At 44.5% G+C, this 25,495-nt stretch overlaps 1 protein-coding gene across 1 annotated transcript in view; it reads left to right on the forward strand.

Moving 5' to 3' along the window:
• Positions 1 to 25,495, forward strand: part of MAP2K1 (mitogen-activated protein kinase kinase 1) — a 110,102-nt gene that overhangs the window by 48,201 nt on the left and 36,406 nt on the right. The window contains exons 2-5 of the mRNA XM_008016184.3: positions 2,186 to 2,396; positions 4,212 to 4,358; positions 11,934 to 12,011; positions 13,014 to 13,065. Coding sequence (XP_008014375.1) covers positions 2,186 to 2,396; positions 4,212 to 4,358; positions 11,934 to 12,011; positions 13,014 to 13,065 — 488 coding nt within the window. The remainder of the gene's footprint in view (positions 1 to 2,185; positions 2,397 to 4,211; positions 4,359 to 11,933; positions 12,012 to 13,013; positions 13,066 to 25,495) is intronic.

A 25,495-nucleotide genomic window follows, 5' to 3' on the forward strand; every position in this document is an offset into this window, starting at 1 on the left:
TTGAAACCTGGCTGTGCCACTTAGCAGCTGTTTGACCTTTGACATCTTAGTTCACCTGTCTGTGCTTGAGTTTGCTCATCTGTTCCAATCAGGGGTTGTGGGTTAAATGACTTAATAAATGTAAAGCACTGAGGAGAGTTACAGTGTTGTGAGGAAAGCAGTTTTTCTTCCATGCAGCTGTCCTTCCCTTCCCCCATCATGCACTCTGTGTGTGTGTGTTTTGACAGCTTTTGGAATCTGCATCTCTAGCTGGCCTGCTGAGCCCGTCAGGCAGCTGTAACCTCATTCAGGTTTTAGCCGTGGGGTCCATCTACATTTGACATGTGTTTCTAAATGTCCCCAGTAAGCTCCTTTGTGGGGAGACCTGGGAGAAAGGAAACCAGAGAGTGTGCACTGTGCACCCCCAGCCACACATGTTCTGGGTTCCCACACCCTAGGGACTGGGGACACTGCAAGACATAGCTGAACCTTGGATGAAAATATTGAGTAGCTGTCTCAGTTTGCTTGGACTGCTGTTGTCAAATATCATAGACCAGGTAGCTTAAACAACAATAGTTTGTTTCCCCACTGTTCTGGAGGCTGAAAGTCTAAGGGCAGGTGCCAGCATGGTTGGGTTCTGGCAAGAGCCTTCTTCCTGGCCTGCAGACAGCCGCCTTCCTACTGTGTGCTTGCATGGCCTTTCTTTGATGTGTGCAGTGGGTGGGGTAGGGGGAAAATCAGTGAGGAAAATCAGCAGCCTTGGCCTTGCATCTTCTTTGGTCCCATGCATGATGTTATTTGTAAGGCAGTATCAGCTCTCCTCATACGTGGAGAGGTAAGTCTTCGTTTCCCTGTCTTCTAGAGGTTTGGGATAGAGGGTGTGAAGGAAGAGCAGATTATGCTTGCTCTATTTTTTAAGCTCAGAACTGGGGTGTGTGTGTTGACAGGAACACCAACATGATGATGTATAACGAAGGCCTATCTTGTCAGCTGTGTCACTCCAGCCACCCCACACGATTGTCACTGACACGCTTCACCTCCCGGGACTTCAATTTGAAACCCAATGAAATCCAGTGAAACACAGTGGAAACTCTCTTACCACCTTCCTGTTAACCAGCTCAGGAGTGATGAACACTTTTCAGTTCCCTGGATGAAACACTCTGAGCAATGCCCACAGCATGCACTGCAGGAGGCTGCTCTCTGCCATACCCACTCGCTTCAGCACCCACTGGCTGAATTATGTGCTTACCAAGAGCCAGCTTGTTCCCAAATCCATTTGTTCAGCTGTAGCTGGTATTGTAGTTAAGTAATGTATTTAGGTATCAGATAAACTGACGAAATATAACTGCAAATGAAGTGATTCCCCCCCCATCAACACTAGTTAAAAGCTGTGGAAAGACTCATAAGTCCAAGTCACTAAAACACATTACTGTCAAACTAGATGAACATTAAGATTGTGGGAAATCATAAAACTCTAAAATTTTAACATTAACCAGCTTTAATGAATCAGGAATAGGAAATTGTCGACAATGTATTATGTTCTGGTCCATGTGAGAGGATGATGTGGACCTCTTAACCAGTGGGTCCTCTTTGGACCCTTATTCAGAGTCTTGCCCTATGTTAAAGAATGGGCGAATGAATGCATATTTATATACATTATGCAAAAATAATAACTTTAGATATATACTTTTATGATTTTTTGCTGTGATTTTTTTGATTAACCTGGTCCAATGTAACCTGGACCTGATTACATTGAAAATGAGGATTTCTACTGTTGTGATTCAGTTTAAAGTTGGTTTGATTTCATTTTAGTGAATTTAGGGAATTTTGTGTATGGTAAAAACAATAAAACCAACAGTAGTGGGGCTTTTAAAACTGGAGTTTTAAAGCGAATTAGGGTGGCTCATTCTGAATTTTAGTAGGTTCTTTGGTTCCTCTCATTGACTTACAACATAGTGAGAAAGACCTAATTTTTTGATTTTATAAATAAGGAAATTGAAGCCCTGAGAGTTGAAGCATGTTGGTGATAGTCATCTGGGGTGGCTGGAGTGAAGTGGGCAGAGCCACAGTGGGAAGGGGCCTCTTCTCTAGCCTCACTCTTTGATTCTCTGTCTGGCCCCAGAGCTGGAGCTTTCCATGATAGGAGTATTCTTTGGGTTGACTTCTCTGGTGACAGTATTGACTTGTGCTCCCTGCTTTGGAACAGGACCAACTTGGAGGCCTTGCAGAAGAAGCTGGAGGAGCTGGAGCTTGATGAGCAGCAGCGAAAGCGCCTTGAGGCCTTTCTCACCCAGAAGCAGAAGGTGGGAGAACTGAAGGATGACGACTTTGAGAAGATCAGTGAGCTGGGGGCCGGCAATGGCGGTGTGGTGTTCAAGGTCTCCCACAAGCCTTCTGGCCTGGTCATGGCCAGAAAGGTGAGTTTGCCTTGATTAACAGGTAATTGAATTATCTCTCAGGGTACCTAGAAGCCTGGGGACCAGGGTAGAAGGAAGACTGACTTTACTCAATACCTTTTTGTGCTGTTTGAATTTTTTTTTTTTTTTTTAGATGGAGTTTCGCTCTTGTTGCCCAGGGTGGTGTGCAACCTCCACCTCCTGGGTTCAAACGATTCTCCTGCCTCAGCCTCCTGAGTAGCTGGGATTACAGGTATGCGCCACCATGCCTGGCTAATTTTTTGTGTTTTTAGTAGACAGGGTTTCTCCATGTTGGTCAGGCTGGTCTTGAACTCCTGACCTCAGGTGATCCGCTTGCTTCAGCGCCACAAAGTGCTGGGATTACAGGTGTGAGCCACTGTGCCCGGCCGTGCTGTTTGAATTTTGAATGCATGTTATTTATCAGATTATGGATAAACACACTGACTGTGTTAGTGTGTTAATCCCCATCCCATCTGGAAAATAATGACTCTTCTTTAACCTTCTGTGTGCTGTGGAAGGAAAGCCAAGGTACCTGTTGATTGCTTATCAGGTGCTGGAGAAGCTGCTTTCATTCGCCTAGCCCCAGTGATGCACAAAACAAGGATTTCAAGTTGTTTCCCACTTGTGCTCCAGCCCTGCCAGTGAATCCCCTTTATCTTCCTGCATTACAGCATCTGAACTCGCCATCATAGGATGTACTTGTAGAGCTGGACTTCCCTTTCCTGTCTACCCTTGGTCCTCTTTTGGAATATAGCCCCTTTTGCTCCAGAGAGGTTGGGTTCTTCAATGTTTTTTTGCACATTGTGTTCACTCCCGTGCCCATAATTTTTTTGTGCGTGCTGTTCCTTCTGTCTTTTCAAACAATACCCGTCTTCTAGGTCCACCTCTTGTCTAGCTTATACCAGGTGCCCCAGCCCACACTGGTAACCACTGCGTCCATGTTCTCTGACATTCGCTGTCTGTGGGATTTTTTAGAAGTTCAGCCTTACTGTGTAGCTATTTAATGTGACTGTCACTTGTCTCCCCAGCTGGAACAAGGGAAAATGTTAGGGTGACATAAGGTAGCACCTTAGACTTTGGCTCAGTCTCAACCACATCAGGCTCCTGAGCTCAAGGAAGAATCTCTTGGGCAGCCTAGGTTAACATACCTGAGTCCCTCATACCCTTCTATGTTCACAACTCTTGAGTGTGAACCAAATCCTCAAGGTCAATTTCTCTTCTTTTTTTTTTTTTTTTTGTTTTTTGAGACAGAGTCTCACTCTGTCGCCCAGGCTGGAGTGCAGTGGCCGCATCTCAGCTCACTGCAAGCTCCGCCTCCCGGGTTTACGCCATTCTCCTGCCTCAGCCTCCCAAGTAGCTGGGATTATAGGCGCCCGCCACCTCGCCTGGCTAGTTTTTTGTATTTTTTTAGTAGAGACAGGGTTTCACCGTGTTAGCCAGGATGGTCTCGATCTCCTGACCTCGTGATCCACCCGTCTCGGCCTCCCAAAGTCCTGGGATTACAGGCTTGAGCCACCACGCCTGGCCAATTTCTCTTCTTATCTGAGCTCCAAAGCCTCTATCAGAGTGAGCCTTCCCTTAACTTTGTTCCTGTCTAGGCTCCCAGGAGCCGAGGCACAGCTGGGACAGCCCCCAGTGCCAATGCCTGCCTTAGTACAGTGACACTCAGTTCTTGGTTGAGCAGAAACTTGTTACAACTTAACCTCTTTCTCCTGTCTCTACCTTTAAGAGCTTAAACATTTAACAGGACTACATCTTTCGTCCCTTCCTCCCTCTTTCTTTCATAAAACCTCTCTTTCTTCTACCTTTCTCCAGCTAATTCATCTGGAGATCAAACCTGCAATCCGGAACCAGATCATAAGGGAACTGCAGGTTCTGCATGAGTGCAACTCTCCATACATCGTGGGCTTCTATGGTGCATTCTACAGTGATGGCGAGATCAGTATCTGCATGGAGCACATGGTATGTGACACCCTCTCAGCCTCTGGAGCAATGGCTTTAAGAGTTGGATGGCTCTGGCCTAATCTTTGGTCTGGGAGGTGACCAGCTGCCTCCCTGCTGCTCCTGGGATCCACATCACTATCTGAGGCATCCGGGAAGTCTGACCGTAGAGCTTGGGATATTCACAAGATGTCAGACCTCCTTTCTAGGTCCTTGCCTCTCTTCAAAGAAGTGGCAGTATTCCTGGTGGGTGTACCTAGAGCACCTCTCGTAGTTTTTTTTTTTTTTTTTTTTTTTGATTCAGATGACCCTAAGATGTGATGTAAGTAAAATCTGGTAAATAACAGTTTAAATCCATTTCTTGTGTACAATGCTGTATGCTAGGTGCAAGGCTCTGGGATTATGAAGATGATATAATCTACTGTAAGGGTTTCTCTGGGTTTCTGCATGATGCACATTAGTGGAAGGAGAGGGCAGTGGAGAGAGAGAGGGCATTCATAGGCTAATTAATTATATGCGTGTTAGCTGCCAGTCATTTTACCACTATGTGCTTGGAGTCCCTCCTTTTCTTCAGATGTAAGTCTTCCAACACATTGTGCAACTTAGGGAATTCTTCAAGTGTTGATCTTTGCTTTATTCTCCCTGGGCTGATGGCCTAGAGATGAGGGCTGACGTGAGTCTACACACTTGGTGGCTGTCATGCTTTCAGTCCAGTATTGTGTTTCTCAGTTCCTACCCCATTTTCTTCCTGATACTTTAGACCTGTCCTGACCTCTAGAATAGGGGTCCTGGTATGCAGCCTTAGTGAACTTTAGAATAACCCTCCTGGGAGGATTCTCTACTTGTGTCTCCATTATTTTGAACCTCTCTTCGTTGTAATGATCAGGAAGTGCTGCATCCACTGTTATAGGCATCTGCCGACATTTGTGGGTGCCATATGGAATCTAAATCCTAAAAACATCTTCTGCACATCTAAAGATTAGAGAAAGTGCTTGTTCCCTCTTTCCTCAATGAGAGCAAAGCATTCTCTGTGGGAAGCATATGAACATTTCTGGCTTGGTTCTAGTACTTGGCCTGGGCTGCTGATTATTTTCTACTTGGGTCCTGGCTTCCCCTCAGGGAGCTGTTTCTTATCCCTTGGGTTTCTTGTGTTCTTTTTTTTTTTTTTTTTTTTTGTAGTTTTATTTATTTTTATTTTTTAGGGTGATGAAGGGTCCCTCCCCCCTTTTTTTTTTGGGACTGAGTCTCGGTCCTGTCGCCCAGGCTGGAGTGCAGTGGCACGATGTCGGCTCACTGCAATTTCCGCCTCCCAGATTCAAGAGATTCTCCTGCCTCAGCCTCCAGAGTAGCTGGGATTACAGGTGTGCACCACCACGCCCCACTAATTTTTTTTTTTGAGACGGAGTCTCGCTCTGTAGCCCAGGCTGGAGTGCAGTGGCACGATCTCCACTCACTGCAAGCTCTGCCTCCTGGGTTCACACCATTCTCCTGCCTCAGCCTCCTGAGTAGCTGGGACTACAGGTGCCCACCACCACTCCTGGCTAATTTTTGTAGTTTTAGTAGAGACGGGGTTTAACCATGTTAGCCAGGATGGTCTCGATCTTCTGACCTCATGATCTGCCCGCCTCGGCCTCCCAAAGTGCTGGGATTACAGGATTGAGCCACCGTGCCTGGCCCTAATTTTTTTTTTATTGTTAGTGGAGACGAGATTTCACCGTGTTGGCCAGGCTGGTCTCGAACTCCTGACCTCATGATCTGCCCACCTCAGCCTCCCAAAGTGCTGGGATTACAGGCGTGAGCCACTGTGCTAAGCCAATCTTTTTATTTTTCTTTCTTTTTTTTTTTTTTTGAGACGGAGTCTCGCTCTGTCGCCCAGGCTGGAGTGCAGTGGCCAGATCTCAGCTCACTGCAAGCTCCACCTCCTGGGTTTACGCCATTCTCCTGCCTCAGGCTCCCGTGTAGCTGGGACTACGGGCACCCGCCACCTTGCCGGTTTTTGTATTTTTTAGTAGAGACGGGGTTTCACGAGGTCAGGATGGTCTCGATCTCCTGACCTCGTGATCTGCCCATCTCGGCCTCCCAAAGTGCTGGGATTACAGGCTTGAGCCACTGCGCCCAGCCGCCAATCTTTTTATTTTTCTTCCATTGACCTCTTGAGATACTAGGAGGCTTCTTCCTTTACATTGACCTTTTTTGAGATGCTAGGTGGCATCCTTATTCTGGAATTATTTCTTCACTTTGAACTTAACAGATGTTGATCACATCTCTTGTGCCCTTGCCATGTCCTCCTCTTCCTTCAAGCCTTCCTCCTCCTTCAGGAGAAGATGACACTGGAAATGACTGGGGTTGGTTTCCCATTCTCTTGGCCCATTTCCAGTGACTGCAGGTCAGTTTTTTCCCCCCATGGATTTGACTCTCTGGAAATAGTGGGATGTTCCTGCACAAGTCTCTAAATCAGAAAGTATCTCTGGAGCTATTGTGGGGAGCCTGAAACTGGGAGGGGAAAATGTTTCAAGGGCCAAGCACAGTGTCTGGCACCCGTTCGTTGGTATGTGTTGAGTTACTGAATGAGGGTGGCCAGGATGGGGAAGACCTGGTCAGGCTTGGGGCTTGGTTGGGGGGAGGGTTAGGCCTTGGAGCTTGCCATAGGACCTTTTGGCCCTGGGTGTACATAGACCCAGAGGGCAGCTGGAACAGTCAGTAGCAGTGGAGAGGCTCAGGTGATGCCGGAGCATCTAGATGGACCATGTAGGAAGCAGCTGTGGCCTGAAGACCAGAAGACCAGGCAGCCATGAGAGCCAGAGTGGCTTTTTGCTTCAGCTCTGGGCACTCTCAGCCCTTCCTTGTTCCTGAGCAGGTCCTCTAGCAGGAAAGGCCCTGCCCTGGCTTCCTCTGGATGGAAAGTTCTGACTGGGCTCTTGTTTCCCTTGGACCTTCTGCTTTGCCTCAGCTTCAGCATTTCAAAGGTGGTGTCAGGTAGAGAGTGCGCTGTTCGATCGCCACATCCCAGCTTCTGAAGGTCTTTGGTCCTCTCTGTCACAGTCTTTGCATGAGTTTAGTGTCATGAATATTATTTTCCCAACACTTTATTATTAAAATTTTCACAGGCCGGGCGTGGTGGCTCATGCCTGTAATCCCAGCACTTTGGGAGGCTGAGGTAGGCGAATCACCTGAGTTCAGGAGTTCAAGACCAGCCTGGCCAATATGGTGAAACCCCATCTCTATTAAAAAACTACAAAAATGACCAGGCGCGGTGGCTCACGCCTGTAATCACAGTACTTTAGGAGGCTGAGACGGCCAGATCACCTGAGGTCAGGAGTTTGAGACCAGCCTGACCAACATGGAGAAACCCCATCTCTACTAAAAATACAAAATTAGCCAGGTGTGGTGGCACGTGCCTGTAATCCCAGCTACTTGGGAGGCTGAGGCAGGAGAATCACTTGAACCTGGGAGGCGGAGGTTGTGGTGAGCTGAGATTGTGTTATTTTACTCCTGCCTGGGTGACAAGAGCGAAACTCTGTCTCAAAAAAAAAAAAAAATTTAAGCGTGCAGGAAAACTTGAAGAAAGTGTACAGTCGTAAACCTACCACCTAGATTCTACAACTTATATTTTGATATATTTGGTTTACCACATATCCATTGCTCTGATCAATTTTGGGGGATGTATGGGGTTTTGTTTTTGGTTTTTGTTTGCTTGTTTGTTTGTTTTTGAGGCAGGGTCTTCTGCTGTCGCCCATGCTGGAGTACAATGGCGTGATCTTGGCTCACTGCAACCTCTGCCTCCTGGACCCAAGCAATCTTCCCCCCTCAGCCTCCCGAGTAGCTGGGACTACAGGCACATGCCACCATGCCTGGCTCATTTTTGTATTTTTAGTAGAAATGGAGTTTCACCATGTTGCCTGTGCTGGTCTTGAACTCTTGGGCTCAAGCAATCCGCCTGTCTTGGCCTCTCAAAGTGCTGGGATTAGAGATGTGAGCCACCACGCCTGGCCCTGGGAATGCGTTTTGCAGTAAATTTGTGTCATCAGCATTGGTTGAGCCCTGTCTTCTAAAGCACTCAGCCGGTGCCTGATCTTCCCTAGGAATGAACCCTGTGTGCACTGCCCAGTCTGAATGTTGAGACCCAAGGAGGGAAATGAATGCTCCCCGATCAGAACAGGAATGCTTTTGTCTTTGGGGAAGGAGATTCCTGCTCAGGTGGTAGCTGAGCAAGCGGAGAACTAGGGACCCAGAGTTGATGGTTCTTGTGCAGGAATAAAAGCTTTTGAACTGTTATTTTTGTAAAGCATTTGTCTCTTCCATAGAAAACCTTCACAAAAGCACCATTGACTTACTTAATAATTGGCTTCTAAAAATAAGCACAATTTCAGCAGCTTAAGGCAAGGACTTGGCAACAGTGAATTAGAATTAGAAAGTTGTATGGTTAGTTGCAGGCAACCCTGGGGAAGCCTGACTGGCTTATGCCACTTACATTCGGTAATTCCATTGTTCACATTATACTCTGCTTGTAGCTTCGTGGAGTTTGTTAAAGGGAAGAGAGCCAATGTTTCCTTTTTGTTTTAAAATTAACTAATTCATTAATTTTAGAGATAGGGTCTTGCTCTGTTGCCCAGGCTAGAGTGTAGTGGCATAATCATAGGTCACTGTAACTTTGAGCTCCTGGGCTCAAGCAGTCCTCCTGCCTTAGCCTCCCAAGTAGCAGCTAGGACAATGATGTGCATCACCATGCCAAGCTAATTTTTATTTTTTGTAGAGATGGAGTCTAACTACTATGTGGCCCAGGCTGGTCTTGAACTCCTGGCCTCAAGCAATCCTCCTGCCTCGGCCTCCCAAAGATTTGGGATTACAGGCATGAGCCACTGCACCTGGTCTGTTTTTTCCTTTTTGATAGAGATATTTCTCCTACTATCCCCCAGGGGAAGTGTAAACCAAGACAGTTACCTGGGCTGCCCCCTGTCCTAGGCTGCATTTGGGGTCAGTTGAGAGGTAGTGCTGGCTGGGCACAGTGACTCACACCTGTAATCCCAGCACTTTGGGAGGCTGAGGCAGGAGAATTGCTTGAGCCCATGAGTTCGAGACCAGCCTGGGCAACAAAGTGAGACTCCCCATCTACAAAAATAAAATAAAAAATACCTGGGTGGGGTGGCACGTACCTGTGGTCTCAACTACACAGGAGGCTGAGGCAGGAGGATCACTTCCTCCTCTGAGCACCAGTAGCATTGTCTGTTCTCTTCATTCAACTCTTTGTTCCGTGCCTTGTTTCAGAGGAGGATTTAAAGTGCCTTACCTCTTACGAATATATTCTGTCTCCCTAAGCAGAGAGTGTGTTCTATCTTTATCTTATAGGTTTTTTTTTTTTAAAGTAGTTCTTACATTTACAGAGGCATTTGATAAATGATAGAGGATGATGATAACTGCTCAATATAGATGGGATACTTTAGAAAATTTGTTTTGAGTTTTCAGGAACTAGGTCTACCTCTGAGGGTAATTTTTTTGTTTTGAGATGGAGTCTTGCTCTGTTGCCCAGGCTGGAGTGCAGTGGCACGATCTCTGCTCACTGCAAGCTCCGCCTCCCAGGTTTATGCCGTTCTCCTACCTCAGCCTCCTGAGTAGCTGGGACTACAGTCGCCCACCACCACGCCCAGCTAATTTTTTGTATTTTTAGTAGAGATGGGGTTTCACTGTGTTAGTCAGGATGGTCTCGATCTCCTGACCTCATGATCCACCTGCCTCAGCCTCCCAAAGTGTTGGGATTACAGGCGTGAGCCAGGGCGCCCGGCCTCTGTGGGTAATTTTAAGTTGCAAGTGGTAACTGGCTACACCTGAAGCCACAGGGGAACTTAACCTATTTCTACCTTGATATATCAGGATCCTCTTAGCCAGGCATTTCTTCAAGATCGCAGGTTAAAATGTAGAACCCTTAATGGGAGCCCCTGGTGTGTGAGCCCTGCAGAGCCTGGCTTCATACCATACTTGTATTCTCTCTTGTACTCTCTTTCCACTGCCTCTGTCTGGCACCCCTTTCCTGTCATCTCATCTCCTTACCAGTCTCTCTGCCTCCAGAGTCTTGTCTGTCTCCCTGAGCTGCTATGATTCTTACCTTTAAACACTCAGGTTGGATTCCTTTACTTCTGCCTCCATAAAGTCAAGTCCCAGTTCCTAGGTGAGGTTCTGGTCACAGCTGGCCATTTCCAGCTTGATCTGTCACTACATCTCTTCATGTACCAACAGTGAAATGACCACATCATCCCAGGAGTACTCAGCAATGTAACGCGTCTCTGCTTTGATCTTATTGCAGTACTCTGTTCTTCTCTCCCTTTTCTCTTCCCCTTTTCCAGGTGTAGAAATCATGCTCATCCTTTGAGTAATATTCAGCTCAAATGCCATCTTTTAAGAGAAGTCAGAATTACTTCTCCCTTCTTCTGCGTGTCTGTATCACTTTCTTATGCCATTATGGTTTCATTGTTAATATTGGGAAAAACTCCCAGACCGTGTTTTTTCCTTTACTGTCACACCGCAACAATCAACACAGAAGACTTCTGTGACCAAAAGTATGGAGGGATTTTACTCTAAGCATCGGACGCCAGCTGGGTGTCTTCCTGTTTAATTCCGACACTGTCTACCAGAAGATCATGTCAGATCCCATGGATTCAGGGCTTGGTCCCCAAGACTCCGCCACCACTAGTTGCAAGTCTGGGCCTCCAAAACGTCCAACTGACTGGCTTTAAGTTGGGACTCCCATGATCCTGTCTATCTTTGGGTTCGATTAATTTGCTGGATGGGCACACAGAACTCAGGGAAACACTTAATTTTACTGGTTCATTATAAAGGACATTGCAAAGGATACAGATGAGGAGACACACAGGACAAAGTATGGGAGTGGGGTGCGAAGCCTCCATGCCTTCCCTGGGCTCACCACCCTCCAGGAACCTCCATTTGTTCACTTTTCCTGAACCCAGCCTTCTGGGTGTTTTTTTTATTTGTTTTTTGTTTTGTTTTGTTTTTTTCTTTTTTTGAGATGGAGTCTCGCTCTGTCACCCAGGCTGGAGTGCAGTGGCCTAGGCTGGAGTGCAGTGGTGCGATCTCTGCTCACTGCAAACTCTGCCTCCTGGGTTCACGCCATTCTCTTGCCTCAGCCTCCTGAGCAGCTGGGACTACAGGTGCCCGCCACCACTCCCAGCTAATTTTTTGTATTTTTAGTAGAGATGGAGTTTTACCATTTTAGCCAGGATGGTCTTGATCTCCAATAGAGTTGGAGTTCACATTTATAGTTTGCTTCTAGAGCCTGCGCCCCAAACCACTATATTATCTTGTTATTTCAGTGCAAATCAGGCCTTTTTGTGACTACTTAATTAGTAATTGAATGATATTCATGGGATTAGAGTTGTTATTGACACCTCCCACAGTGGTTTGCATTCATACCGTATTTAATGTCAGCAATAAACCAATGGGTGCTTACTCTTAACCTTTTAGGAGGATTTGCCTGAGATTCACTTTCCTCATGAGGTTTAAAGATTCATTTTCTTCCCGAAAGTTATCCCTTGAAAGAATAGTTAGAAACATTGTCACTAACTGGTCTGGTGTTCTCATTCTTAGGATGGAGGTTCTCTGGATCAAGTCCTGAAGAAAGCTGGAAGAATTCCTGAACAAATTTTAGGAAAAGTTAGCATTGCTGTGAGTATGTTATGAAGGTTTTCTTCTAAGTTCCTCATTGATAAGTTAATGAGTTGGTAGGAAATGGACACGAGAGGAAGATGGGAAGTCAATGAGGGGAAAGTTTATTTTAAAAAGTGGCATTTTCTCAGTAGGCTCTTCCCTGTTTGGAGTCTATAGACACTGTTGTCTCTCTCGCATTAGAATGAGAAATGTGACTTTCTTTATATTAAAATCTGTGTGTCTTGAAAACCAGGGGCCAGGCACAGTGGCTTGCACCTGTAATCCCAGCACTTTGCGAGGCCGAGGTGGGAGGACTGCTTGAGCCCAGGAGTTCAGCTCCAGCCTGGGCAACATGATGAGACCTCGCTTCTACAAAAAAATAAATAGCTGGGCGTGGTGGTGCACACATGTAGTCCCAGCTACTTGGAAAGCTGAGGTGGGAGGATCACTTGAGACTCGGCTGCAGTGAGCCATAATCCATAATTGTGCCATTGCACTTCATTCTGAGCGACAGAGGGAGACCCTGTCTCAAAACAAAACAACTCTATATACCATGTAAAAAGATGGTTGCTTGATAAGGCAGGTTAAGAAAATGAAACAAAATAATAAAAAATAAGGGTCTGGGTGCGGTGGCTCGTGCCTGTAATCCCAGCACTTTGGGAAGTGGAGGCGGGCAGATCATCTGAGGTCGGGAGTTCGAGAACAGCCTGACCAACATGGAGAAACCCCATCTGTACTAAAAATACAAAATTAGCCAGGCATGGTGGTGCATGCCTATAATTCCAGCTACTCAGGAGGCTGAGGCAAGAGAATTGCTTGAACCCAGGACGGGGTGGTTGTGGTAAGCCACGATTGCACCATTGCACTCCAGCCTGGGCAACAAGAGTGAAACTCTGTCTCAAAAAAAAAGGAGGGCAAATTTGTGATGATGATAAATGAAGTATTTTCCTAGAGTATTTTAAAATAGTTATTTTTCTAATCACCAGTATTTTGTCTTCTTTTACATTCCCGTTCCTCTAGGTAATAAAAGGCCTGACATATCTGAGGGAGAAGCACAAGATCATGCACAGAGGTAAGAAGTTATTTGCTAGTTGTTGTGCTTTGAATTTTAGATATAATCCAAAGGTTGTTGCTTCCTCTTTTTTGTACGTTTTGTTTTCGTGTAAAAGTCTTTTAATAACATGTTAAATCTTTTATTAAAAGTCATTGTTTAGTTTGGTGGCTGGGGCAGCAATTCTTACCCTCTTTTTGGTCTTGCTACACCTATTGCCTATAACTGTGAATGGACATAGTCATAGTACCCTGGAAGTCCAGCTAAGAGCCTCAGCCAGAACTTAGTTATCCAGTCTCTGGTGTCACTTTTTACTGGACTAGATTGTGCATATGCCCAAAGTCAGGACTGGCCAGCTGCATATGAGTTTTGCTATAAAAGAAACTGATTTATTGCTCGATGCGGTGGCTCACGCTTATAATCCCAGCACTTTGGGAGGCCCAGGCAGGCGGGTGGATCACGAGGTCAGGAGTTTGAAACCAGCTTGACCAACATGGGTGAAACTCCGTCTCTACTAAAAATACAAAAATTAGCCGCCAGCCATGGTGGCGAGCTCCTGTAATCCCAGCTGCTTGGGAGGCTGACGCAGGAGAATTGCTTGAACCCAGGGGGCGGAGGTTGTGGTGAGCCGAGATTGCACTGCTGCACTCCAGCCTGGGTGACAGAGCAAGATGCCGTCTCAAAACGACAACCGGAACAACAACAACAAAACACATTAAAAAAGAAACTGATTTATTTTAATAAAGGTACACATAGACTTAACCATGTGAGCATACCATCTTAGGCATTTATCCAAGATAAAAGATAACATATATCCACACAAATATTTAAAGAAGCTGTATTTCTTGTAGAAACAACTGAAATATATCCTTCAACAGGCAAAGAGAGAAACAAATTGTTTTATATCTATACAATAGAATACTCTTCAACAATAAAAATGAACAGACTACTGATACATGTAACATTGAATTTCAGGAACATTTATGCTGAGTGAAAGAAGCCAGAGACAAAACAGCCCAAACTATTTCCATTTATATGAAATTACAGAGAGAATAACAACAAATCCATAGTGGCAGAAAGTAGATCAGTGGTTGCCTGAGGGGTCTAGGGAGAGATTAAAAGGGCATGAAGGAAATTTTTGGGGTGACACAAATGTTACATCTTTTTTTTTTTTTTTTCAAGAGCACAAATCCACTTATATTTATTGACTTCTCATTAGTTTAAATCCTTGAGGGGGGCTGGGCGCGGTGGCTCACGCCTGTAATCCCAGCATTTTGGGAGGTCGAGGCGGGCGGATCACCTGAGGTCAGGAGTTCGAGACCAGCCTGGCCAACATGGCGAACCCTCGTCTCTACTAAAAGTACAGAAAATTAGCCGGGCGTGGTGGCAGGTGCTTGTAATCCCAGCTACTCAGGAGGCCGAGGGAGGAGAGGCTTGAACCCAGGAGGTGGAGGTTGCAGTTAGCTGAGATCGCGCCACAGCTCTCCAGCCTGGGTGATAAGAGCGAGACTCTGTCTAAAAAAAAAAAAAAAAAAAAATCCTTGAGGAGTACAACAGCACTTGGATTCCTTAGCAGGAAGAGAATTTCAGAATTTGGCACAAACTGTGCCACTGGTTCTATGGGCCCAAGTTACCTTTCTCCAGATTACTCTGGTGTTGTTTGGTTTGCCGCCAGGAGTTACTGTATTGTTCTTTGCTTTGTATATGTAAGCGCATCTCTTGCCCAAATAGAATTGTGTTTCATCTCAGGCATAAACACTTTCAACTTTAGGAAGAACTGTCTGCTCCCTTTGGTTCCGGATACCCTGCTTATAGCCAGCGAAAATGGCCTTGCACCACAGCCTTCCCCATATTTCCTTTTAGAAGTCCTGTTCCCAGCAGACCTCCATAGGATCCAAGATGGTGGGAAGGGCAAATGTTACATCTTGACAATGGTGATGGATACATGGGTATATACATTCGTTGAAAGTCAACTGTCCACTAATGTGACTGCATTTTATAGTATATAAATTATACCTTGGTATAGTTGCTTTTTAAAAAGATGAAGCCAGAGAACAGGAAATTGGTAAACATAGTACTGTCGGCCATGTCCCTTCTGCCCCAGCACTGTCCACAGTGACTGATGTAGGGAGGAGAGCTGAAGAGGAGATGAGTGGACTAGGGTGGGCTGGTGGAACTGAATGGATAGCTTGCAAACCCCATAGAGTAGGTGATACATCACAGGTGAGCAAGCTGAGCACTGAGTGGAGCCACCTTTGACATGGCTGACTCCTGGATGCATTTTTTTTTTTTTTTTTGACGTCCCCCTTCTCTCCCCTAGTGTCCTTTTTGTTAGTCTTACTTCTTCCAGATACTGAGCTTTCAGGTCTTCAGGTAGAGGTCACTTAATTATGACAGTGTTTGCAAGTGTTGAAGGGTATTCTGATTCAGTAGGTCTGGGGCAGGGCACAGGGACCTGAAAATTTAAAAATAGGCAATTAGCGGGGCGTAGTGGCTCATGCATGTAATCCCAGCACTTTGGGAGGCCGAGGCGGGCGGATCACTTGAGGTCAGGAGTTTGAAACCAGCCTCGCCAACATGGTGAAACCCTGTCTCTACTAAAAATACAAAAATTAGCTGGGCGTGGTGGCACATGCCTGTAATCCTGGCTACTCAGAAAGCTTAGGCAAGAGAATTGTTTGAACCTGAGGGGCAGAGGTTGCAGTAAGCTGAGATCGTGCCATTGCACTCTAACCTGGGCAACAGAGACTCTGTCTCCAAAAAAAAAAAAGTTTAATTGTAAAAAAATATATACGTAAAGTTTACCATTTTCTCAAGTTTTCAGTGTATAGTTCAGAGGCATTAAGTATGTTCACATTGTTGTGCAGCCATCGCCACCATCCATCTCCAGAACTTTTTTCATCTTGCAGACCTCAAGCTCTGTATCTATTTAACAACTTTCATCGGGTGTGGTGACTGACGCCTGTAATCCCAGCACTTTGGGAGGCCGAGGTGGGCAGATCATCCGAGGTCAGGAGTTCGAGACCAGACTGGCCAACATGGCGAAACCCCCGTCTTTACTAAAACTACAAAAATTAGCTAGGCTACTAGCCTAGCTAGTGGCCTAGTGGCACACACCTGTAATCCCAGGTACTTGAGAGGCCAGGCATGAGAATCCCTTGAACCTGGGAGGCAGACATTGCAGTGGGCTGAGATTGTGCCACTGCACTCCAGCCTGGGTGGCAGAGCAAGACTCCAGCTCAAAAAAAACAAAACAAACAAAACCCCACTCTTTCCCCCTTTCCCCATCCGTTGGAAACCACCAATCTACCTTCTGTCTCTATGAGTTTGACTACTCTAGGTACCTCATATGAGTGGAATTATGCAGTATTTGTCCTTTAGGGACTGGCTTGTTTTAGTTAGAATAATGTTTTCATGGTTCATCCATGTTACATGATGTGCTAGACACTGGTTCTTAAGTAAGGGCTGGTTCCAATGCTGTGGTCCACAGCCACACTTTGGGAAACAGTGCATTGGGGGTAGAATGAGTAGCTAGGTGGGCTGTCTAGAAAGAGGAGTAATGGCAGCTTGTCCTTAGTGGGATTTGTGGGGAGAAAAGAAATAGAAAATGAAGCACAAAGAAGAATGTTATACAAGTGTTCCCTCTCATTCCAGGGAAAATTTCTCAAAATACTGAAAAATTTCTGTCCGTGATAGACTTGTAGTTGGAATTTGCATGACCAGCTTACAGCTTGTACATATGGTTCAGTTTTGTGCATCTATTAATTTCAACCTGGGGCCGTCAAACTGCATTGTTAAGAACTACAGACTGTTGGCTGGGCGCGGTGGCTCACACCTGTAATCCCAGTATTTTGGGAGGCCGAGGCGGGTGGATCACCTGAGTTTGGGAGTTGTAGACCAACGTGACCAACATGGAGAAACCCCATCTCTACTAAAAATACACAGAATTAGCCGGGCATGTTGGTGCATGCCTGCAATCCCAGCTATTTGGGAAGCTGAGACGGGAAAATCGATTGAACCTGGGAGGCAGAGGTTGCGGTGAGCCGAGATTGCACCATTGCACTCCAGCCTGGGCAACAAGAGCGAAACTCTGTCTAAAAAAAAAAACTAGCCACTATTCTGACAGGAGCCGAGGAAACTCAGAGCTAACATTTAAAAAGAAAACTAGACTTCCTCTTCTGAAATTATTAGGAGTTACTGGTGAAGGACTTGCCCTCTCACCATAAATAGCTATAAAACTGGAAAACATACATGTGAAACAGTTGTAATCAGACTCTGAACAACAGATAAGGTAGGACTGTGATCAGTGAGACATAAGAAACAGAAGCAGTAATCCCTATGATTGCTTCAGCTTTTTGCCTGGAAGTACTTTTTAAATCCCACCCCCATTCCCCCTTTTTTGAGACAGGAACTTGCTCTGTTACTTTGGCTGGAGTACAGTGGCTCGATCTCAGCTCATTGCAGCCTTGAACTCCCAGGCTCAAGCAATCCTGCCACCTCAGCCTCCCAAGTAGCTGGGACTACAGATGTGTATCACCACATCTGGATAATTTTTAGATTTTTTGTGGAGTAGGGATCTGGCTCTGTTGCCCAGGCTGGTCTCAAATTCCTGGACTCAGGTAGTCCTCCTGCCTCAGCCTCCCAAAGTACTGGGATTAAAGGTATAAGACACTGCATCTGGCATATACATCCCCTCGAGTCTGTTGGTGAATACTGATCTGCACATGTGCAGGGTGAAAGTCCATCAGACCGGACAGAAAATTACCAAGGAGCTATATGTTTAACAATTCCCAGAGTTTACACAGGGCTGTGAGAAGTTCAAGTTCCAACCATTCAGAATGGAAAGCCGTAATTGAACATAAATGAAATGCAATAGAGACCCCAGAAAAGTCACCTTAGTTACCAGGTTAAACTAGCTCCAGGGAAAAGTTTTTAAAAGCTGTCCAATAAAACAAGTCTCTGAAAGGTCAGTCCGATCTACAAGTTACTTAACAACATGGCAAAACAAAGTTTTAACAAAGACAACAGAATCCAAACACTCAAATTCAGTGTCCAGCATCTAATAAAAACAATTACCAGACTGGCAAAGAGGCAGGAAAAGCCAAGCCATACCAAAAGAAAAATCAATCAGTAGGAAGAGATCCAGAAATGAAAGAGATAATGGAATTAGCAGAAAATGACTTTAAGAGATATGAGGCCAGGCGTGGTGGACCAGCCTGGGCAGCATAGTGAAACCCCATCTGTACTTAAAAAAAAAAAAAAAAAAGAAAAAAAGCAGAAGAGATGTTATAAATATATGCGCAAGTATTTAAAGGGAAAGATGAGTAGATAGGCAGAGAAATGGAAGATAAAAAGAACCATGAAATTTCTTTTTTGAGACGGAGTCTCGCTCTGTCACCCAGGCTGGAGTGCAGTGGCACGATCTCGGCTCACTGAAAGCTCCGCCTCCCAGGTTCAGGCCATTCTCCAGCCTCAGCTTCCCGTGTAGCTGGGACTACAGGTACCCGCCACCACGCCCGGCTAATTTTTTTGTATTTTTATTTTTAGTAGAGATGGGGTTTCACCGTGTCAGCCAGGATGGTCTCGATCTCCTGACCTCGTGATCCACCCGCCTTGGCCTCCCAAAGTGCTGGGATTACAGGCATGAGCCACCGTGCCTGGCCAGAACCGTGAAATTTCTATGGATGAAAATTTCAGTATCTGAAGTGAAAAATTGATTTCCTTGTGCAGATTAGTCCCTACATAAGAAAGGACCAGTTAACCTGAAGATGCTGTAATAGAGCTATAGAAACTGGAGCACAAAGAGGAAAAGACTAGAAAGAGATAGAGAGCAGAACCTCAGAGACCTGTGAGACAAGATTCAAGTAGTCTAAGTTACATGTAATTGGAGTCTGGGAGAAGGGGCAAGAAAAGAATGAGACCTATGGGCCAATTTCAGAGGCAGGTAAGACAATGTCATGCCGATGAACATACAAGTAACTAGAGTCTCAGGAAAGGAGGGGCTATGCTGGCAGTAAACAACTGGGAATTGATGTGAGAAAAAAACACTATTTACCATAATATCAAAAAATAGGTTGGGAGGCCGAGACGGGCGGATCACGAGGTCAGGAGATCAAGACTATCCTGGCTAACACGGTGAAACCCCGTCTCTACTAAAAAATACAAAAAACTAGCTGGGCGAGGTGGCGGGCACCTGTAGTCCCAGCTACACAGGAGGCTGAGGCAGGAGAATGGCGTAAACCCGGGAGGCGGAGCTTGCAGTGAGCTGAGATCTGGCCACTGCACTCCAGCCCGGGTGACAGAGCGAGACTCCGTCTCAAAAAAAAAAAAAAAAAAAAAAAAAAAAGGGAAATACTGAGGGACACATTTGACAAAAGATATCAAAACCTTAATACCAGAAACTACAAAACATTCCTAAGAAGATTTAAAGAAGACCTAAATAAATTAAAGAAAGCCTAAATTAATGGAGAATTTAAAGAAGATATGAATAAATATATTATTGATGAGAAGACTTGTGTTGTTAAGGTAACAGTTTTGCTTTAAGTGCTAACCCTATGATTGCTGTGTAGGCAATTGATATATTAATTGATCTGTAGATTTAAAGCCATCATACTGAAAATCCCAGCAGCCTTTTTTGTCAAATTAACAAATTAGATCTAAAATTTACATGAAAATGCAAAGGACCTGGAATAGCTAAGACAACATTGAGAAAAGAAAAAGCTGGGGACTTAGACTACCTGATTTTAAGATTTATTATAGCTAGGTGTGGTGGTGCACACCTGCAGTCACAGCTCCTTGGGAGGGTGAGGCGGTAGGATCACTTGAGCCCAGGAGTTCTGGGCTGTAGTGTGTTAATGCCAGTTGGGTGTTTGCACTAAGTTCAGCATCAGTGTGGTGACCTCCCATGAACAGAAGACTAACGGTTACCTAGGGAAGGGTGAACTGACCCAGGTTGGAAGTGGAACAGGTCAAAACTCCAGTGCTGATTAGTAGTGGAATCACACCTATGAATAGCCACTGCTCTCTAGTCTGGGCAGCATAAGGAGACCCTGTCTCTTTAAAAAAAGGAAAAAAGAAAAAAGAAAATTATTATAAGGCTATAGAGTGTTGTATTGGTGTAAAGACAAACATAGTAAGTCAATAGAACAGAATGAAGAGTCCAGAATTACACACATACCTATATAGTCAATTGATTTTTGGCAGATGAAATTCCAAGGTAGTTCAATAGGGGAAGGATAATCTTTTTAACACGTGATGCTGGAACAATTAGGTATGCATATGCACAAAGATGAACCTTGATCATTGCCTATTACCACATACCATATTCAAAAGTTAACTCACTGTAGATCATAGGTCTAACTGTAAGAATTAAAGCTATAAAAACTTCTAGAGGAAAGCATTGGAGACTATCTTAGTGACCCATGTTTTGGCAGTTTTTAAATGGGAGAAGGCATGCCCTAGGTAGAAAAATCAATCAATTGAGAATTTTATCTATACCTAAAATATTTGATTCTCAAAAGATACTGACAGGACTGGTGTGTGGTGGCTCATACCTATAGTCCCAGCACTTTGGAAGGCTAAGGCAGAAGGGTTGCTTGGTCTATATAAGAAGACATCATCTCTACTAAAAAAAGAAAAAATTAGCTGGGCCTGATGGTGTGCGCGTATGGTCCCAGCTACTTGGGAGGCTGAGGCAGGAGGATTGCTTGAGCCCAGGAGTTCAAGGCTGCAGTGAGCCATAATCTTTCACTCCAGCCTGGAGGACAGAGCAAGACCTTGTCTGGTAGGGGTGGGGAGTGGTGGAAAGACACTGACAGAAATGGAAAGACAAGCCACAGACCAAGAGATGATATTGGCAAAACATGTACCTGACAAAGGACTTTATCTAGAATATTTGATGAAGACCTCTTATAACTTAGTAAAAAGAAACAACTCAATACAAACAGGTAAAAGATTTGAACAGACACTTTACTAGAGAACTTTAATAAAGATACTTTACACTGCTGGTAGGAATGTAAAATGGTATAATGTTGGAAAACAGTTTATCAGTTTCAAAGATGTTAAGCATATACTGAATATACATTTAGCTATTTCACTCCTAGAATTTACTGTAAAGAAATGAAGGAATATGCCCATTCAGATACTTGTACATACACGTACATAGTAGTTTTATTTGTAATAGCCAAAAGCTAGAGATACCCCAGATATCCATTAACAATTGAATGGATAAACAAATTATGGTATTTCCATACTATGGCATACTACTTAGCAGTAGAAAGAAGAAACCATTGATACATGCAACAAGACCTGGATGAATCTAAAGAGAATTATGCTGAATGAGAGAAGTAAGACAAAAAAGGATACACATGATTCCATTGATGTAAAATTCTAGAAACTACAAACTTACCTTTAGGGACAAAATGCAAATCGGTGGTTGCCCAGGTACTGAGGGCAGGAGAGAAAGGAAACAATTACAGAGGAACAAGAGGAAGCTTTTGGGTGTGATGGACATGTTTATTATCTTGATTGTGGTGATGGTTTTACACACACACACACATTAAATGGTACGCTTTAAGTGTATGTAGTTTATTGTATGAAAATTACATATCAGTAAAGCTGTAAAATAAGTTGCTGAACACCAGTGATAAATTCTTAAAAACATTCAGAGAGGACAACCATTTTGGAAAACAGGTATTAAAATTTGTTTTAAAATTAAATTACACCACCATCAACTGCACTTCTTGGTATTTACCTAAGATAAATGAAAACATTAGCTCGTGCAAGGACTTGTTACACAGTGCTCATAGCAGCTTTGTTTATAATTGCCCCAAATTAGAAGCAACAAAAATATTTATTACCAGATGAGTGGGTATATACTGATATATTCAAACAATGGAGTACAACTCAGCAATAAAAACAAACTATTGATACATATAACTTCAGTGAATCTCAGAAACATGCTAAGGGAAAGAAGCCCTGTACAGAAGAGTACATACTGTGAGAGCCTGCTAATAGGACATTTTAGAACAGACAATCCACAGTAACATATAGCAGATCAGTGACTGCCTGAGGGTCTAGAGGTGGGGATAGTTTAACATCAAAGTGCGTAAGGGAACTTTTCTGGAGTAATAGAAATACTAAATCTTGTTTGTGGTAATAGGTTCACAGGTGTAAACATTTTTGAAAATGCATGAAAGTATACACTTAAAATGCTAACTGTAGGCTGGGTATGGCTGTTCACACCTGTAATCCCAGCACTTCAGGAGGCCAAGGTTGGTGGATCACCTGAGGTCATGAGTTCGAGACCAGCCTGGCCAACATGGTGAAATCCCCATCTACTAAAACTACAAAAATTAAGCTGGGCGTGCTGGTGGGCGCCTATAATTCCAGCTACTTGGGAGGCTGAGTCAGGAGAATTGCTTGAACCCGGGAGGCAGAGGTTGCAGTGAGCCGAGATTGTGCCATGTCCGGCCTGGGCAACAAGAGCGAAACTCTGTCTCCAAAAGAAAAAAAGAGTGCTAAATATAGAAAGCCACCTGCTTTCTAAGTGTATTGGCTGCCATCTTGTCCTCTTTCTACTGACAAGAAAGCATCAATAAGAAGTAGTCATTGGTTTGAGGGGGAAACAGTTTTTCCAGCAGTTTAGTCCTTAATCTGTGGCTTTTTAAGACCTCTTGAGTTCCATGTTAGAATATTTTAATGTATTAGTTTCTTTTTTTTTCTTTTTCTTTTTTTTTTTTTTTTTCTGAGACGGAGTTTTTGCTCTGTTTCGCCCAGGCTGGAGTGCAGTGGCGCGATCTTGGCTCACTGCAAACTTCACTTCCCAGGTTCACGCCATTTTCCTGCCTCAGCCTTCCAAGTAGCTGGGACTACAGGTGGCCACCACCACACCCAGGTAATTTTTTGTTTTTTTTGTTTTTTTTTTGAGACGGAGTCTCGCTCTGTCGCCCAGGCTGGAGTGCAGTGGCCGGATCTCGGCTCACTGCAAGCTCCGCCTCCTGGGTTGAAGCCATTCTCCTGCCTCAGCCTCCCGAGTAGCTGGGACTACAGGCGCCCGCCACCTCGCCTGGCTAGTTTTTTGTATTTTTTAGTAGAGACAGGGTTTCACCATGTTAGCCAGGATGGTCTTGATCACCTGACCTCGTGATCCGCCCACCTCGGCCTCCCAAAGTGCTGGGATTACCGGCATGAGCCACCACGCCCGGCCTAATGTATTAGTTTCTAGGAAATAGGAGTAGCTGAAAGGAGAGGAGAAATGAACATTTCTTAAGCACGGAGTTATGTTCTAGGCTGCGGTTGACATATGCAGTCTACCACTGTGGAAGGACGAGTGAGGTCAGTGTTGTAGGAGCGTCTGGTGGAGTAAAGGCATCCCATCCTCTGTTAGATGGAGTCCGCGTGCCTACTCAGAGGTTGCTGTGAGGATTAAGAAATTACATATGGAAAGCAACTGGCAAAATGTTTTGCATATAGAAAGCTCTAACAAATGCTAATTGCCTTCCCTGTTTCTTTATATGATTTATAAGGAAACTAAAAACCAGAGTGATTAAAACCTGAGCTTTGGTTTCTATATGTGTAAAATAGGAAGTTCATATATTTGTCTCTCATTAACCTGTAAGTATCTGGGAACATGTCTAATTGCTGTGTATATATCTTCAGTCCTGAAGATGATAGTAGAAAACAGTTGTTCTTTGAAGGTTTGTTACATGGTTGGATGTATGATTAACTTGTGCCAGAACACACAGGAGTCAACTTGTGAAACTGGGCGAAGGACCCGTGTCTCTTGCTCTTAATACAGTGTTTCTTTCTAGTCCTGTGTTTTTCTCTACTATGTGCCTACTATGGACCATACCCTGTGTTTTTCAATGAAGAGCTCTAACTTTATTTCTGTTCCAAGGAGAGGGAGGTTTCAGCACATTCCTGGAACAACCAGCTTTCTTTTCCCTTCCGCCTAGTGCTGCCCCCACCATCTTAGGGCTTTCTTTTCTGACTTCACCGATTGTTGCTCTTTGGCATGAAGAGCTGCTTTGTGAGCCAGATGGGTCTCTGAACAGATGTCTTTAGTGGAGAGTTTACCACTTGCACAGCCAAGAAAGGCAAGTCACTAGAAGGACTTCTGTGTGGGCTGGCCTGGCTGCTCAGCATTTCAGACTCCTGTTGTTTACAAGTCTTCTGCAGAAGCCCTGGAAGAATTAACTGTAAGGCCTGGACGGGGGAATGGTACTTGTGCACAAGCAGTTCCCAAGCAAGCAGCACAGTGAGTAAATGATTCCTGGAAACCTGAGTTCAGGTGAAAATGAGAGAGAACAGTCTCCTTGTCCCTGCGTATGGGCTTCCTCATGGCCAGTTCTACCTCTGGTCTAAATATATTCTTCCCTGATGAAATTTCAACTTCATTTCTTCTTCTGTCCTTTAGGAAAAATAGGGAAGAGTAAAGAGGTCTTTTCTCTGCCTCAAATTTTTGTTTGTTCTTATTTGTTGATATTTATTTGCTGGAGATAGCTTAGTGGTTTTTTCTTTTTCTTTTTGAGACAGGGTCTCGCTGTGGTGCCCAGACTAGGAGTGCAGTGGTGCAGTCATGGCTCACTGTAGCCTTGGCCTCCTAGGCTAAAGCGATTCTCCTGCCTCAGCCTTCCGAAGTGCTGAGACTACAGGCATGAGCTGCTAGGCTAGACTTGATTATTTCAATTACCATTTGCTATGTAACAAGCCTCCAAAACTTAGTAGTTTAAAATAACAATTTACTACTTTACACAATTTATTACTTTTTCTGTGGGTTGGCAGGTCCTCTTTCTCCATCCTCTGTGAGGCTAAAGCCCTGGTTTCTTCCAGTAGCAAGTGGGGGTAAACCTTAGTACTCAAGTACCCTTTAAGCCTCTGCTTATGTCATGTTTGTTCATGTCCTGTTGGCTAAAGCAAGTCATGTGTTTCAAGCCAAGATTTAAAAAGTAGAGTGAAGTCTCCATCTCTTGTTGGGAGGAGCTATGAAATATGGTAGCCCCTATTTTTCCACTCTATCACAGTGATAAAGTTGAAGGTTCAAATAGTGACTGTGCTACTTATTGTGTAACCTTGGATGACTCAGTTAACTTCTCCAAACCTCAGGAAAATAGAGAAAACAGAACCTACCTAAAGGGTTGTGTGCAGATTAATTAACACATACAAAGCACTTAGAATAGTGCTTGACACGTAGTAGGCACTTAATGCATTTTACATGTTGCTTAGATAAATTGGTAGAGGTTTTTATGATTACCAGCAACAGAAACCAGCCTGACTTGGTTTAAGCTTCTTAAAACTTATTCATTAGAAGGATCCAAGGGAAGTTCAGAGAGTCCTTTGAAAAGCTGATCCTACAAACCACAGTAGGGTAGGAACCAAGGCTACTCTGGTTAGGAGGTTGGCTCACTCAGGCAGAAAAATAGCTCCCTGGCACACAACTGTAACAGTGCTA

This window comes from Chlorocebus sabaeus, chromosome 26 (assembly GCF_047675955.1).
Source record: "Chlorocebus sabaeus isolate Y175 chromosome 26, mChlSab1.0.hap1, whole genome shotgun sequence".
NCBI lineage: Eukaryota > Metazoa > Chordata > Mammalia > Primates > Cercopithecidae > Chlorocebus > Chlorocebus sabaeus.